This window comes from Strigops habroptila, chromosome 11 (genome assembly GCF_004027225.2).
Source record: "Strigops habroptila isolate Jane chromosome 11, bStrHab1.2.pri, whole genome shotgun sequence".
Classification (NCBI taxonomy): domain Eukaryota; kingdom Metazoa; phylum Chordata; class Aves; order Psittaciformes; family Psittacidae; genus Strigops; species Strigops habroptila.
The window spans coordinates 26,755,194-26,768,889 of record NC_046360.1 but is presented as its reverse complement, the minus strand read 5'-3'; the positions used below and the strand labels follow the sequence as shown (position 1 = coordinate 26,768,889).

Here is a 13,696-nt window from a genome sequence, read left to right as displayed (position 1 = left end):
CTAAGGCTCTGCATAATAAGCATATCTATTAGTTTCCCATATCTTTATAAAGCTCCCAGTTGTCATGAGAAGCATTGTGTGTCACTCATCTTGCCTTGTTCTACAGAAGCTCTTTTCTCCCTTTCCCTTTATCTCCTTTTGGCATTTGCAAGGTAGGAAGCTTGGCTGGCGTGGTGCTGCAAAGGAGCCTGTTGACTAAATCATTGTTTAACTTTTAACCCCTTAATAGCAGCAGGAAAAAAAAAAAAATGCTGCTATGCGCCTAGATAAAAACGTTACTGGCACTCTGCTGGTTGCAGCTTTTGCAATCACAGCAACCCAGGATTAAGGGGAAGATGTTGGGTCGAACCATCTCAGGGTAAGTCACGTCCAAGTGTGGCCAAATTCCATGGGATTAGCCCATGGAAAACCACATGGGGTAGCTGCTGGCCATAGCATGTGGCTATGGAGGTGCTCAAGCACTGGTGCAGAAATCTGCCCCCTGCTCTTGGGAGCAATGTCCCACAATGCCTTGAGGAACCTGTGCCCACTCTCCTGAAACACCCATGTTGGGAGCAGTGGCTCAGAGGACAGCAAACGATTCCAGTGGTAGATGTTTGCTGGTAGCCGATGGTACCTGCAAACCCACAAGCTCATCATATGTAGTTATCTGGCTCTGGCACAAGAGGAGGTGGCCTTTGTGCGGGTTGTGTGTCCTGTTTCAAAGGAGCTCTGCAAACAGGATCCTCCTCTTCTCTTGATGTGTACTGTCTTCACTTGCTCTTATCTTCTCTTTCTGAAAAGAAGTGCTAGTATTACATTTCCAACTCATCAGCTGTTCCAAAATTCAGAAAACACCATACATAGGTAACAAATACTTCTATGGGGACCCACTTGAAAACTTCTTGCTACACAGTGCTTTTAAAAGTGGCTCTTACTCAAAATGCATCTTTCCTTCTGCTTTTCTAGGATCCTTAGTTGCTGTCACACACAGTGTGTCTGTGACGTGTCTGTGAGCGTGGTGATAGAAAGTTATTTTGCTTAACTGACAATTTCATCAAAATCCCTATGGGGAGCTGCTGTTTTCCATGCTGAACAAGTAGTTGGATTTGGGTGGAGAAGATCTGTAACCAAACATAAATATGCCACTTCTGTCTGTGGAATATAAACAACTCATTATGTGTGTCATGCTGGCAATGCTGTGCCACTAGCTTTTATATTTTTTGCCTTGTGGTCCAAATTCCTGCTTTCTCTGTACAAGGTCTTTACATTCTTTAGGAAAGTGAATCAAGGGTTAGTTGCAAAACGTCACCATGCGTTTTCCACCATATGGCTACTTGAACAGACTTTCTGCCACTTCAGGTCGTTTGAGAGAAGTGCTCCACAAAACACCACTTTGAAGTACCAGTACATCTTCTGTATTTCTGATGGAGCTCTTCACTGACATAGATCTTTTATAACCTTGCAGAAATGTAGATCCCATTCAGGAATACTGCTTAGTAGCAGTGCTTGTCAGGTTTAGTTACATATCTTGTATGCAGAAACAGAGATAATTCTCTGCTGCATCCTTTTCAGACTAAACCAGGATCACAGATGTTATTTAAGCAACCTTTCTTCTCAAGTATTAGCAAGTGTGTGTGGTCTGAATACAGAGCTGGGAGCCAGATGGGCCTGGGTGTAATGTCATTTGTCAAGTGTGCAGTCCACAGCATGTCACTGACCTTTAGAGGTCTTGTTACCTGCAGCTCCTACAACAATTGCAGGAGCTTTTTATAAAATAGAAATAATAATTACCTAACTTAGCAAGGATAAAAGCTGGTAGTAAGTTACAAACACTTTGAAGTTAAGGAGGGTGTCTTTCTGTTTAGCTTTCAGCCCTTAAATGTTATATTTAATATGTCACTTCTAGCTATTAAATTTATTTAATAAATATTTAAGTCTGTTTTATTTATATCAATGCAATGCATTTGACCCCAACTGAGTTACAGCTGATTTATGTGAACATAACTGAAAGAGGATCAGCTCCAAGGAAGGAAATGCCTTGTGAGCTGTCTTCTCTTTAAAATGTTCTAGAAGATAAATAGCCATAGTGCTTATGTACATGGAAATACAGGTAAATCATATATAACTTTATATAGTATTTTGTTATAGTGTGTGTGTGTATGTATGTGTATATATATGTATATATGTATATATTTCCAAGGCCAGGCTGGATGGGGTTTTGAGCACCCTGATCTAGTGGAAGGTGTTCCTGCCCATGACACGGGGGTTGGAGCTAGATGAGCTTTAAGGTCCCTTCCAACCCAAACCATTCTATGATTCTATGTCTATAGTTTAACAACATTCAACTGCAAGTTATAAGGTGAAGAATAACCAGCCAGGTAGTAACTCCTCAGTGAAGAGCAGCAGGCAACAACACTACCTGCCTGCGAAAAAATAAACATTGTGTTTCACAGCAGTGCTGTAAGATAAGTGCAGAAAATAATCCTCCAGCAAGGCCTTCAGTAGAGCAGCACACTCATCTTGGAGCATCACATCTCAGTGATGCAGCAGGTCAACAGCAGTATCCAGGTTAGGGGGAGACCGAAGGGCTTGAGATCTTCCCCATGACTGAAGTTGGGAGATATTACCCCAGTATCTGTCAAAGGCCAAGGGGCAACATGGTACCATGTTGATCTTGAAGAATTCTTCAAAAGACAAAAAATATTTAAATATATAAAAGAAGGTGACAGAGAACATGGTGGCCACTGCTGTCTATGCCACCTGGAGAGGACAATTAGCAGCTTCATTCAGGCACAAACTGAACGTTTCAGAGTCCTAAGTACTCTGCGAGGGTTTGGTTAGGAGGCTGTGAAATATCCATCGGAGGGTGGGTTTAGGATGTGGGTAGACAGGGTGATCTATCAGAAGTAGTTCTGGTGTCAACGGCTGCTTCTTGGGCAGAGGCCTCCTCCTAGACTCAAATGGTGTAACTTGTCCCAGTGTCTTTTCACCAGGTGAAGGTGAGATGGGCTATGTCCCAAAGTCCTGACTTTGGCAAAGTTTCTGACAACATCAGTGCCATTTCCTTCTGATGAATAGAGTAGTAAATAGAAACTGAGGAGGCATTTTGGTTTCTGCTTGTCTGCATCTGTATGGAGGCACACCCATACACAGAACGCTTTTTATCTTTTCTGTAAGGCATTTTATTGCTACCAGTGGTAGCCTTAATCACTATAATAGCAACTGTTTTGTGGATATAACTAGCAAGTCTGGAGACATTCATATTTTTCTAAATATGGGAATTTGGAAGTACCTGGGCAGAGTCAGCATTTTCCTCTGCCATTATATTTATTCATGGAGTTTTCCATCAGAAATTCAGACTGATTAGCACTGCATAGGAGGAGAAAAGGAAATAGTGTTCTGAAGAAATCACCTTCAATGTGTAATGATTTTCCCATCTATATGTATTTGCTGTATATTTAATTTTTGAAAAGGATCTGCAGAGACACTGCTCCCTCTTCGGCTCCCTCATACCTGTGTTGTGCTGTCTCTGTGCCTTTTAACTGTGCCTAATCCTCTTCACTCACAAGAACTGTTCTAGATTAAGTGTGTCCTATGAAAAGATAATAATAATAATAGTAATAAAGGCTTTTCTACTACTGTATATTTCCATATGGTTTTGGATGCTTGTGCTTTCTTTGGATACTGATCTCATGGCAGTACCTGTTCTCTGACTTGCACATGTACTGTATTTTCATAATAAGCATAGCTGAATGTCAAGAGCACATAAATCATTGTGTATTCTCTGCAAAGTTATTTCAATGAATTGTAGAGAATTAAAGTATAGAAAATAACACAAAACAAACCCACCTTCCTCAAATCTTAAAAAAAGTAAAATTTTTTTACTAACCTGTATTATTATAGTTCCTCTTCTATAACTTACAGTAGACCTGAATTTAAATTTATATGAGTGTTATTTTAATCTAGATCTGATCTTCACTCTTTAAATAAACAGAAGCTATACCATAAGCATACAGTAAAAATCCTATTGTTAAGGGCAATGAATATTTCTGTCATTGAGCCTCAAAGAGGTTGTTCATAGATCAGATAGCTGATGTGTGTTGAACCTCACAGTGGTTTACATTGCATCTTTGGTTGCAAACTCATTAAAATTTGCTTTTAAAAGGTTACCTAATGTGTGAAATACTACAGTCTTCTTGCCAGTCATCTTATTTGTAATAGTGTCTCATGTGTTGTGTCTCCTAGCTCTACATACAAACTACCACGCTTACAATATCCATGAACTTAAGTGCTTCAGTGGCCCTGGGAATGCTTTACATGCCGAAGGTGTACATCATCATCTTCCACCCTGAGCTAAATGTCCAGAAGCGGAAACGCAGCTTCAAGGCTGTGGTCACAGCAGCAACCATGTCATCGCGGCTCTCACACAAACCCAGCGACAGGCCCAATGGCGAAGCCAAAACGGAGCTGTGTGAGAACGTAGACCCAAACAGTAAGTACTGCTGATCTTCTGTTCACTGGGGATTTGGAGGGATTGACTGATATCTATCTGAGGTTTAGGGGCTTTGTCTTATTCGGCCTTCTCAGAGATTTTTGATCTCACACGTATTTGTGTGAGAATTTGATTTTAATTTTTTTTTGGGTTGTGCCAGTTGGCAGCAACTCCTCATGCAATTTTTGGGGCTTAAACCATGACAGTAACTGTGAATAAATCCTTCTCCTTTCCCTCCTCTGTGAGGGAGAGATCAGCAGCATCCTTGAGTACCGGACCCTTCTTAATCCTGCAGGTGCAGTTTGCAGGATGGATGGAGGAACAAGTACCAAACTCATTGATAACTCTGCTAACCCAAGTTATAATTTTCTTTCTTGGAAAATTCCTTTGCAAAAATCTCACAATCTTTGAAGATTCCCATTTAAGGATTTCATCCGGTCCTAATGCAAATCTTGCCACTGATTTAAAAGGAAACTAGATCGAAAAGACACTTCCAGTTTCCTTAATGTGCATAGCATGGTATATTGTAGCACAAAATTACATACTGGGGCCATCAAATTTGATTTGCATTTGAATCTGGAAGGAGTTGAGGAAGGAGACAGCTGCACAACTTTGTAGCATATTGGAAAGGTTTAGGCATGTCTGCAGTTTTTATGAAAAACCAATCTGAATGTGGAGAAATGCCCTTTCCTTGCCCGTGATCCGTTCATCCATTTGCTGCTGAAATCCCTGCCACTTCTTGTCTATTAACTGCTGCCTGAATACCTGCCTCAAAGCAGAAACTCTGCTGTCAAAGCAAAGTGGAAACAGCCAGGAAATTATTGACACAGCACTTTTCCTCCCTTTATTCACCCCTTGACTATTTTTCTCTGATTTCTTATCGTGCAGATATACATTATACATCCTATGTAGAAAAACAGAATTTGTCTTTGAAAACTGAATTATCTGAACTATGATTTTGACATAAGACAGTAAGGAAATGCTTTTCATACATTAAGGACCATATTATGCTTCCTCCAGTCCTATTGAAGAGAGCCCGCACTGCAGGAAGGGGTATTAACCAGCAAGAGTGAGAGCTGCGGACTCCTCTGCCAAGTCAAGTTTCTGTTAGATGATACAGGCCGTGGTGAAGGAACCCCTTTCCTAATCTCTGGGCTCTAAATCTACCCCTCACTATGGTGCTGCAGCTACCGAGGTCCGACCCTCCAGCTCACAGAGTCCAACCTCCTCTGGGTGTTCAGGAGGATGGCTGAGCCAGCTGGGTTGGGAAAGGCCTTTGGGGTGGAGGGAGAGAGAGAAGGAGGAGAGAAAGGGATTTTGAGAGACAGCTGGGAAGGGCAGGTGAGTTGCTGAACTGCGTTTCACTAGTTGCTGCTCTGGTCAAATGAGTTGGAGTTAAGTTACTCCTCCAGAAAAATCAGAATCTAAAAATTTCCACTCAAAGACTTGAGTAACAACAAAGCTATAAAAGTTCTGATGATTCCATTTTCAGTGTAGAAACAGAGGTAGACCTCTGAAGGAACTACAGCTTGGGGGTTTCCCTTTTGCTCTCATTCTGCTGTGCTGCATCTTATTGCAATTTTCACTTCTGAGGACATTTCCCCCCTGCCAAAGAACAGTCAGATTTTTCCCTAGGAAGGAGATGTGTGTATTACAAAGAAATATTGCTTACTTAAACCCCCATGTTTCTGGTGAAATACGTTTTTGTTCCTCCAGGACTATATACTAGGCTATGTTTTTAAGAAGCAGGAGAAGTAGTGAGGGACAGAATCTCCCTGCTTGCTGAAATGTACTACATTCGGCCTTAAGCATCCAGCCTTCAGTCCCAATTTTGTTAACACTGAGTTAAAGCTGGGACAAAATCCACTGGGAGCAAAACCCTCAAAAATTGGTGTGCATGAAGGAAGAATGCTTTCTGTGAACCCATTTGCTTACATGTAGGATTCTAAAGTATATAAATTTGTTTATTTTTTTGTTCAACCTAGCCAGCAAGGAAATGTGCACTAGTATTAATTTATATTAATTTATATGTCTTTCTCTGAGTACTGGGGTTTTAAATATTTTATGTTTTGGGAAATAAATTTTCTTTTAAATATTTTAATTATTTATACATATAGTACCATCTGTTCATATTATCAGCTGCACCTACTATGACTATTTCATTCCCTCTATATGTGTATTAACAAAAATTATTAGAAAATCAAATGAAATAAGTACTGCTGTACTTAAAGTATTTGGGTACATTTAGTCACAGCCTAGGCTACTATTGCATTTAATGGGAGCTTTCCTATAGCGGAGACCTCCTTTTCAACAGGCTGTTAATCCCTAACATTCAACATACAGCATGTATGTCTATACAAGTGATTAATTCAATATCTGAATTGAGAGGGGTTTTTTTAACCCTAATATTTTGTTTGAAAATAAAATCTACAGTTCCATTTTTAGGTGCAAAAATTGAAAACCGCACCAGTGAGCTCAATAAAAGCAAAACTGCCAAACTTCATTTTCAGTGAAATTTTCAATATAATGTTCATAAATAAATCAAGTTTTGATGTTTTCATAGCAATTAAACTAAAAAAAAAAAAAAAAAAAGAAGATATTTTATATAGCAGATGGGGAATTTTTCAGAATTTTACCAATTGGAAAATAGGAAATGTGAATAAAAAAATTGCCCCAGATGCTTCCATCAATGCTCCATAGAAGCATTTTTAAAAATCTCAAATAGCTTCTTTCTTTTTAAAATTGGTTTCAATCCACTAACGATGGCTAACCATTACCTATGGATGTGGAGGGGAGCCGGCGACTGCCGCAGCAACCTCCCTGCTGTGACCTGGGGAGCACAGAGATGGGAAGTTCTGGTTGTTCACTCTGTGCAGGCTCCTCTGGAACTCACTATGTTAGGCTTAAAGTAAATTAATTGATGGGTATTAAAGGATGAGTCTGAGACTCATCAGCACTGTGCAAAGCTAACTTAGGTACTGATCTGGCTTAGCTACCAAGTGTTTTCTCCTAAGTGGAAAAGTACAGTTGGGTTTTCCAGTTTGATTTTCTATTGTATCTCCTGATAATGCTGCTCTTCATGGCTTGCTCGGGTACTGGAGACTGGAGTTGCCATGTCTATTGAAAATACACAAATGTTTCATATCTCCTAGGATACTAACACTGAGCTACCAGCATGGGATTCATGTACCTCGAAACATTGGGGAATTTGGTGACTAAGCCCAAATTTATGGCCTGTCCTACTTATATGCCAGAGTCAAAACCAAAAGCAAAATGTGGATGGTTTTACACAAAAATAGCTTGCAAAAAAATCTCCATGATTTAGTAGACCTTTAAAAGGATGCCTAATGAACTGAAAATGTGCATGTAAAACTGGAAGGTCTAGAAATTACATGAGTGGCTCCCTGAGAGCTGGTTGTCCTCAGCAGTGGCGCTGAGCATCGTCTGGAAACACTGTGCATGGCAATCAGGTGATCTGCAGGAATTTGAGCTCAGAAAAAATGAGCAGAGCACTCAGGAGAGCTGGGATCAAGCACTGGGGGTTTAGCATGAGCATAAAAGAAGAAACTGCATTAACGTGGGAGGAAAATCACTTGAAATGCAGTGACCTTATATCCCACCCTCAGGAAGAATGAGGACTCGCTGTGTTGCAGCTTTTTGTTAGGATGTATGGGAAGCAAGAAATGTCAGAAGCTGACCTGCCCAGCCATGGTCTGGGAGGAGTTTCATGCTGAATAGGATATATTAAGGTCAAATTTTTCAATCTACAACTGTGTTGCTTATGAAAACTCTCTTAATCATTCCAGTTTGCCATCTGGCATGTGCATGCTTTTACTCATTCAACAGCTTTTTCCTGCTAATACATGTTTGCAGCAGATTCAGATGAGCAGAATCCAGTGCACAACAGCTTCCATCCATGTAACAAGTTCATTCTGCTCTCATGTGTCTTTGGTTGAATTTCATACTATTTGAGAAGATGCTTCTCACCAAGTCTGTAGTTGAACAGATAGTGAGTGCTTCTGCTCAGTTGTCTGCTTGTGTTTCTGTTGCAAGAGTAGAGTGTCAGACTATGACAAAGACATTTGAACGTCCAACCCATACTTAACTTATATGGAGATTTACATGTAATTACTCCTTTTTCCTAGCAACTTGTTTTAATTTGTGGCTTTACCAAACAGAGTGACAGGGAAATCAGCATCTCGGTTGTTTTGTAATGAGAAGGTTGCGCTTCTTTCAGGCTGGACGAGCAGACCTTACAGGAAGGGTGTTTGCTTTCATGCATTTCCCTCTGGAAGCAGCCATGAGAAGAAAGCTGAGCTGCTCAGTACTTCCTGGGACCTGCTTTTCTGGGACTGGCTTTTCTCAGAGGATGCTTTCTTGCAGAAATGGGGATAGGGTCTTTCAGGACTTGGCAGTGTTGGTCTTCCAGTGTCCCCATTTCCAATCTCATGGGGAAAAGCTCACCATTTAGGAGAATGGCTCTGAGATCGAGTAGTGTGGAGTAGCCTAGTAGTAGATAGTAGAGAATAGGAGGCATGCAGCATCTCTGTGGCAAAGACCGAGTAAATCAAAATGACAAACAACTCTTGGAAAGATGGAGCAGCTCAGGGGAGGAGAACGCTTCCCCGAGCAGTTTAGCTGGGATTTGTTGAGAAGTGGCAAAGGAAAAATGTCACCATGGGCTAGCCAGAAAAGGTCTAAACGCTTAGAATTTTCAGTCTAGTTTTCAGTACTGTTATAATTTTGTGGACTTCTAAGTTAGCAGGTGTTCTGAGGGCTCAGTAACTTGTATAGACATATTCAAGGCAATTTTTTTCTCTTTCTCCTTTATTTAGCATTAAGTAAAACTTACTTGGCTGTTGATTCAGTTCTCAGTAGTGAAGTGCAGTCACTGTCCCTTTTCTCCATACAGACCAGGCACTGTTTGCATGTTTCCATTTTAAAACAGTGCTTTCCTGTGTGCTGTCAGGTCCTGTCTATCATGACACCAGTGTGTGCCCATCCTTGCCTTTCTCCATGTGTTGAGAATGGACATTGACTTTGTTGGTTACCATCAGTGAACTGTTGATAGTGTATGTGGAACACAAGCATCTCCTGACTACGACAAACATGCAGAGTCCACTGTGCGAATGCTCCTGTGCTGTGCCTTGGTGTGTTTGTGTATTCATTCCTGTTCATAGTTAACATCACTGACATGATGTTGCCTATTCCATTCCTCAGGAAAAAAACTAAAATTGTTGTTGAGGGTGCTGAGGAACCTGAGAGTGACTGCGTGGGGGAGGAAGTACTGAGGAGTCTTAATCTAAAGCCAAAATGTTCCAAAGTTTGTTCAGAGGAGAGGAATAAAAAACCTAAAAACAAATAAAAGCCAACGAGACCTGATCTTTCCTTAACAGCTGCTCCCATGTTCAGAGGTACCTGAACTTCCATGAACTGGTTCACTTATTTCCAACCCAGAGTTAATTTCATATAGTGGCGCTTCTCAGCTTTCCACTATCACTGTTCTAATCTGGGCCCTTCACTTGGATTAATGTCATGGCCTCCGTGACAGGGCAAAATTTGAAGAGTTTATTATGAACAGACATATTATACATACCAATGTATTTACTTTTCCTGTAGACTGCATACCACCAGTAAGAAAGAGTGTTCAAAAATCTGTTACTTGGTACACTCTTCCACCTACTGTATAGCTTTTGCCTGCTTTCCAAAAAGGTAAGGAAAAATCTAGCTTCTTATTTCTTCATTCTCAAATTCTTATTATGATCATTATGATATACGTAAATACATGAGGAATGTGCATTAGTGGAGCTATGTTAAAACAAATGTCTAACTTAAAAATTGTTCACGGATCCATTACTGAAAGCTCCCTCCCATGTGGGGAGGGTTCCCTGCGTGGAGAATTCCCTTCCATCCCTCCCTTTGCTTTGAAAAGGGGAGGCCTGGGGCCTGGGCGATTTTAAGCTCTGAGCTGTATCCCAGCAAAGCAAGAGGCTAGTGGTCTTCTGCTTCCCACTAGTGGAGGTGGATCCCAATAAAGCCTCTGAAGATGTAGGTATTTGATAGCAATTTAAAAAAAGGAACAAACGAACAAACCGATGATAAAAAGTTAATTATGGCAATCAGATCTAACAACTAACAAAATGTTTTCTGAGTCATTTCCAGCAGCTTTACCAGCAGGGTTGCCTGGCAGCATAAAAATAACATTTGCTAACGCGTGAGCAATCTTCTTTACTCTAAAATTATAAATGGCTCCAAAAGAGTTTGCAAAATATTCTTTTTCACCATGGGCGATCCCAGTGACCACTCCTGTGTGAACAATTTTTGAGGGCTGGCTTTTTCTGAGTGTTGTGCCTGCCTCTGTGGTCATCTTGTGAGCTAATTCCATATCTGTGACTTCATCAGCCAGGAATTACTGCTTTTCTAATGAAATCAGAGGAATGAGAAAGCATTTCATATCGGAGACAGATAACTAACAACCATTAAATATTTCTGCAATTCCATGTGTGCTCAGATGGCTTTGCCCACTCTTTTGGGGCTTTGCCCAGGTGGGAAGGGTGCTGGCCTGGTTTCAGTGGTGCTGTGCAATTGGTGCTAGAAGAAATTGCTGTATACAGCCTTCAGAATGCTTAGCTGATCCCTAATAGGTGAGAACTTGTATCAGCAAAGGTGGGGATGCTGCTTGAATTGAGACTCTGAGTCATAGGAAAAAAAGATGCTAATACTTTTAGCTGGTGTAAATTGCCACAGCTCCAGTTGCAACTCAACTTGTGAAGTTCTTGTGAAATGTTCAAATTGCTTTTGATTGTATTTGATTCATGCCCACTACTCTAACTTAGCTCCAGCAGAAAGCCTGATTTAAAGTGAGAAGATCTTTAGGAATACCAGGATGACACACATCACCAGAGGGCCAGGGTCAGAAAGGTCAATGGTGGGGAAATGTAACAAAGTAGGAGAAATAGAGGAGGGTAGAAAGGGCCACTCAAAGTATAATTGCACATCAAATGTGAAAGAGTAAAGGGCGACTATGTGAAGATGAAATTGAAAAAGATAAGAATTTTCTCTCTCTTTCAAGAAGGTGAGAGAAAAGATACCCTAAATCTCAGAGAAATCACTTTTTTTTTTTAATAGAAAATAAGAAAGTAAAAATTAAAAGAATTAGGAGCTCACACAGATTTCTAAATATTACTTTATTCCATGTAACATCATTGTACAGTGTAAGGAGTACATGCAAAGGTACACGAATAATTTTGTCATCCAAGTCCTATAAAAAGTGATTGGCCATTCTGATTCTTTAAGCAGACTTTAAAATTTGAGCCACACAAAGCTATGACAAATGCTACAGTCAAGGATGGTTTGGGCTTGTGATGATCTTGCCTATGCCAGTGCTCTTCTGCATCAGGTTTTGTTTTCCATTTCTCACCCGTGAGTGTTTCTGTTCCAGCTGGGCTGATTGTTGTAGCTCTGGTTGCTGTGTTTTGATTTGTTCTTCCAGGAATACAAAACAAAAACCAGCAAGAAACAATATACTGTATTAAAAGCAAAGCAGTGATATCAGGAAAACATCAACTTAGTTGTAAATTGACAGTTGTTTTGCTAGTAACATATTTGTGTGTAGGTATGAACACTGTGCTTAAGCTGTTACTTGACTATATCAATTTCTGCTATGTGGTGCACAGAGAGATGCATTTATAATGCTTTTAAATTGTTTCCTGTGAGTGACAAATAGGACTTCTTTACTGTTGGGACTGATGAAAACACAAGGCTTGAAAAAAAACCTCAACGTGGTATCTGGGTCAGGGAAAAAAAAATGTCCATCTTCTGGACAGGGCAAAGAAACATTAAATGCTTTTGCAAAGCTGTAGAGTCACATTTGGTACTGTAGAAATACCTACAGCACTTTTCTCCCAGTCCATCGCCAAGCAATATGCCTACAAGTCAGGAGGAGGAGACAGCCCAGTGAATAAAATCGTTGTGATATCTGAAAGACCTGGATCCATCCCGTGGGCTTTTGGAGCCGCCCAGTGCATGTCTGGCAAGTGGTGCCATGCCCCCTTGCCTCCCCTGGATGGTGATTGTGAGATGCTCGTGCATTGCAGATGGGATCATGTAAGTCCCAGAAAGACAGCTCCTCCCTTCTGCTGCCTTCCAGACTTGATGAGCAGGACCATAATGTTTTGAGGGCCGCAGTGTGACGCGTCGTGCCAAGGTCAGTAAATTATTCTTCTAAGCTGGTGCAAAGACTGTGGCTTTCTTTGGCGTGTCCCTTCAGCACACTGGAGTTACTGAGCACTTTGGCATGTGTATAATACACACTATTCAACAGGAATTCACTTCAGTGGAAGAAGGACAAAGCAAACCATGACATGGGTTACTATTTTGCTCTGGGGTGGACCTGAGTGATGCCCATGAGCTTGCTGTACTCTGAAGTCTGTCATAACATTTGTAAAAGCAATCAAGGAGAGACTAAGTGGAGAATATCCCCCTGCATTTTTGGTTGGATTATTATTACTGGTGTTGTTATTTTGGTTGTTTTTTGCAACTAGATGGTACTGGCAGTCCTTCAGCACGTAAAGCCGTTTTAGCAGGCATAATGGTGAAACACTGCAACTCATCAGCAACCTTTTATCATTTTTCTGTCTTTTCTGCTGAACTTCAACTTGATCTGGGCCAGATGCCGAGCATGTCTAAACCACAGTGGTCCCATTGCTTTGAAGAAGAGATGTCAATTCATATTAGCTGAGGCTCTGCCCTCACATTTTCAAACAGCAGATAACCTTTCCACCTCAGCTATGTGCCACAGTGCTCAGCTGTGAAGGGTTAAGAACATGAAGAGGAACAGCTACCTGCTCAGCAGAAATGTTTTCTGAACTTTGTACTGCAGCTGGCAGATCCTCGAACTTTGCATTCCTCTTGAATTCTCACTGGTTTCCCCAAAGCTGGTCCTGTGCACTCCTTTGGGTGATGAGTAGATCTCCAGTACTAACTGAATTAACTTGAAAACGCCAATCGCTGTACAATTACAGTTGTACTAGGACTGAGGGTATCTCAGCCACAATCCAAGGCAGGGGCTCTCCTCTTAGGGCTTGGGCACAGTGTGCTGCTTCCAAAAAGTTTTCAGTTGTTCTGGAAGTCACTTTTTGCTTGATCAGTATGCAGAAGAATTTCCGTGGTGATTGCAAAGTGTTGAAGTCATTCATAAGGCATGTGTAGCACCATGTTGTG

The 13,696-nt window shown here is 41.0% G+C and overlaps 1 protein-coding gene across 3 annotated transcripts in view; it reads left to right on the top strand.

Annotated features, from left to right (window-relative positions):
• The window catches only part of GRM7 (glutamate metabotropic receptor 7), a 316,514-nt gene that overhangs the window by 280,725 nt on the left and 22,093 nt on the right, over positions 1 to 13,696 (top strand). For 2 of the 3 annotated variants that reach the window (XM_030501640.1, XM_030501642.1), the window contains 2 exons: positions 4,228 to 4,474; positions 10,094 to 10,186. In XM_030501640.1, the coding sequence (XP_030357500.1) occupies positions 4,228 to 4,474; positions 10,094 to 10,164 (318 nt within the window). In that variant the 3' untranslated portion in view covers positions 10,165 to 10,186. The remainder of the gene's footprint in view (positions 1 to 4,227; positions 4,475 to 10,093; positions 10,187 to 13,696) is intronic. The other variant, XM_030501641.1, reaches the window with a different exon arrangement.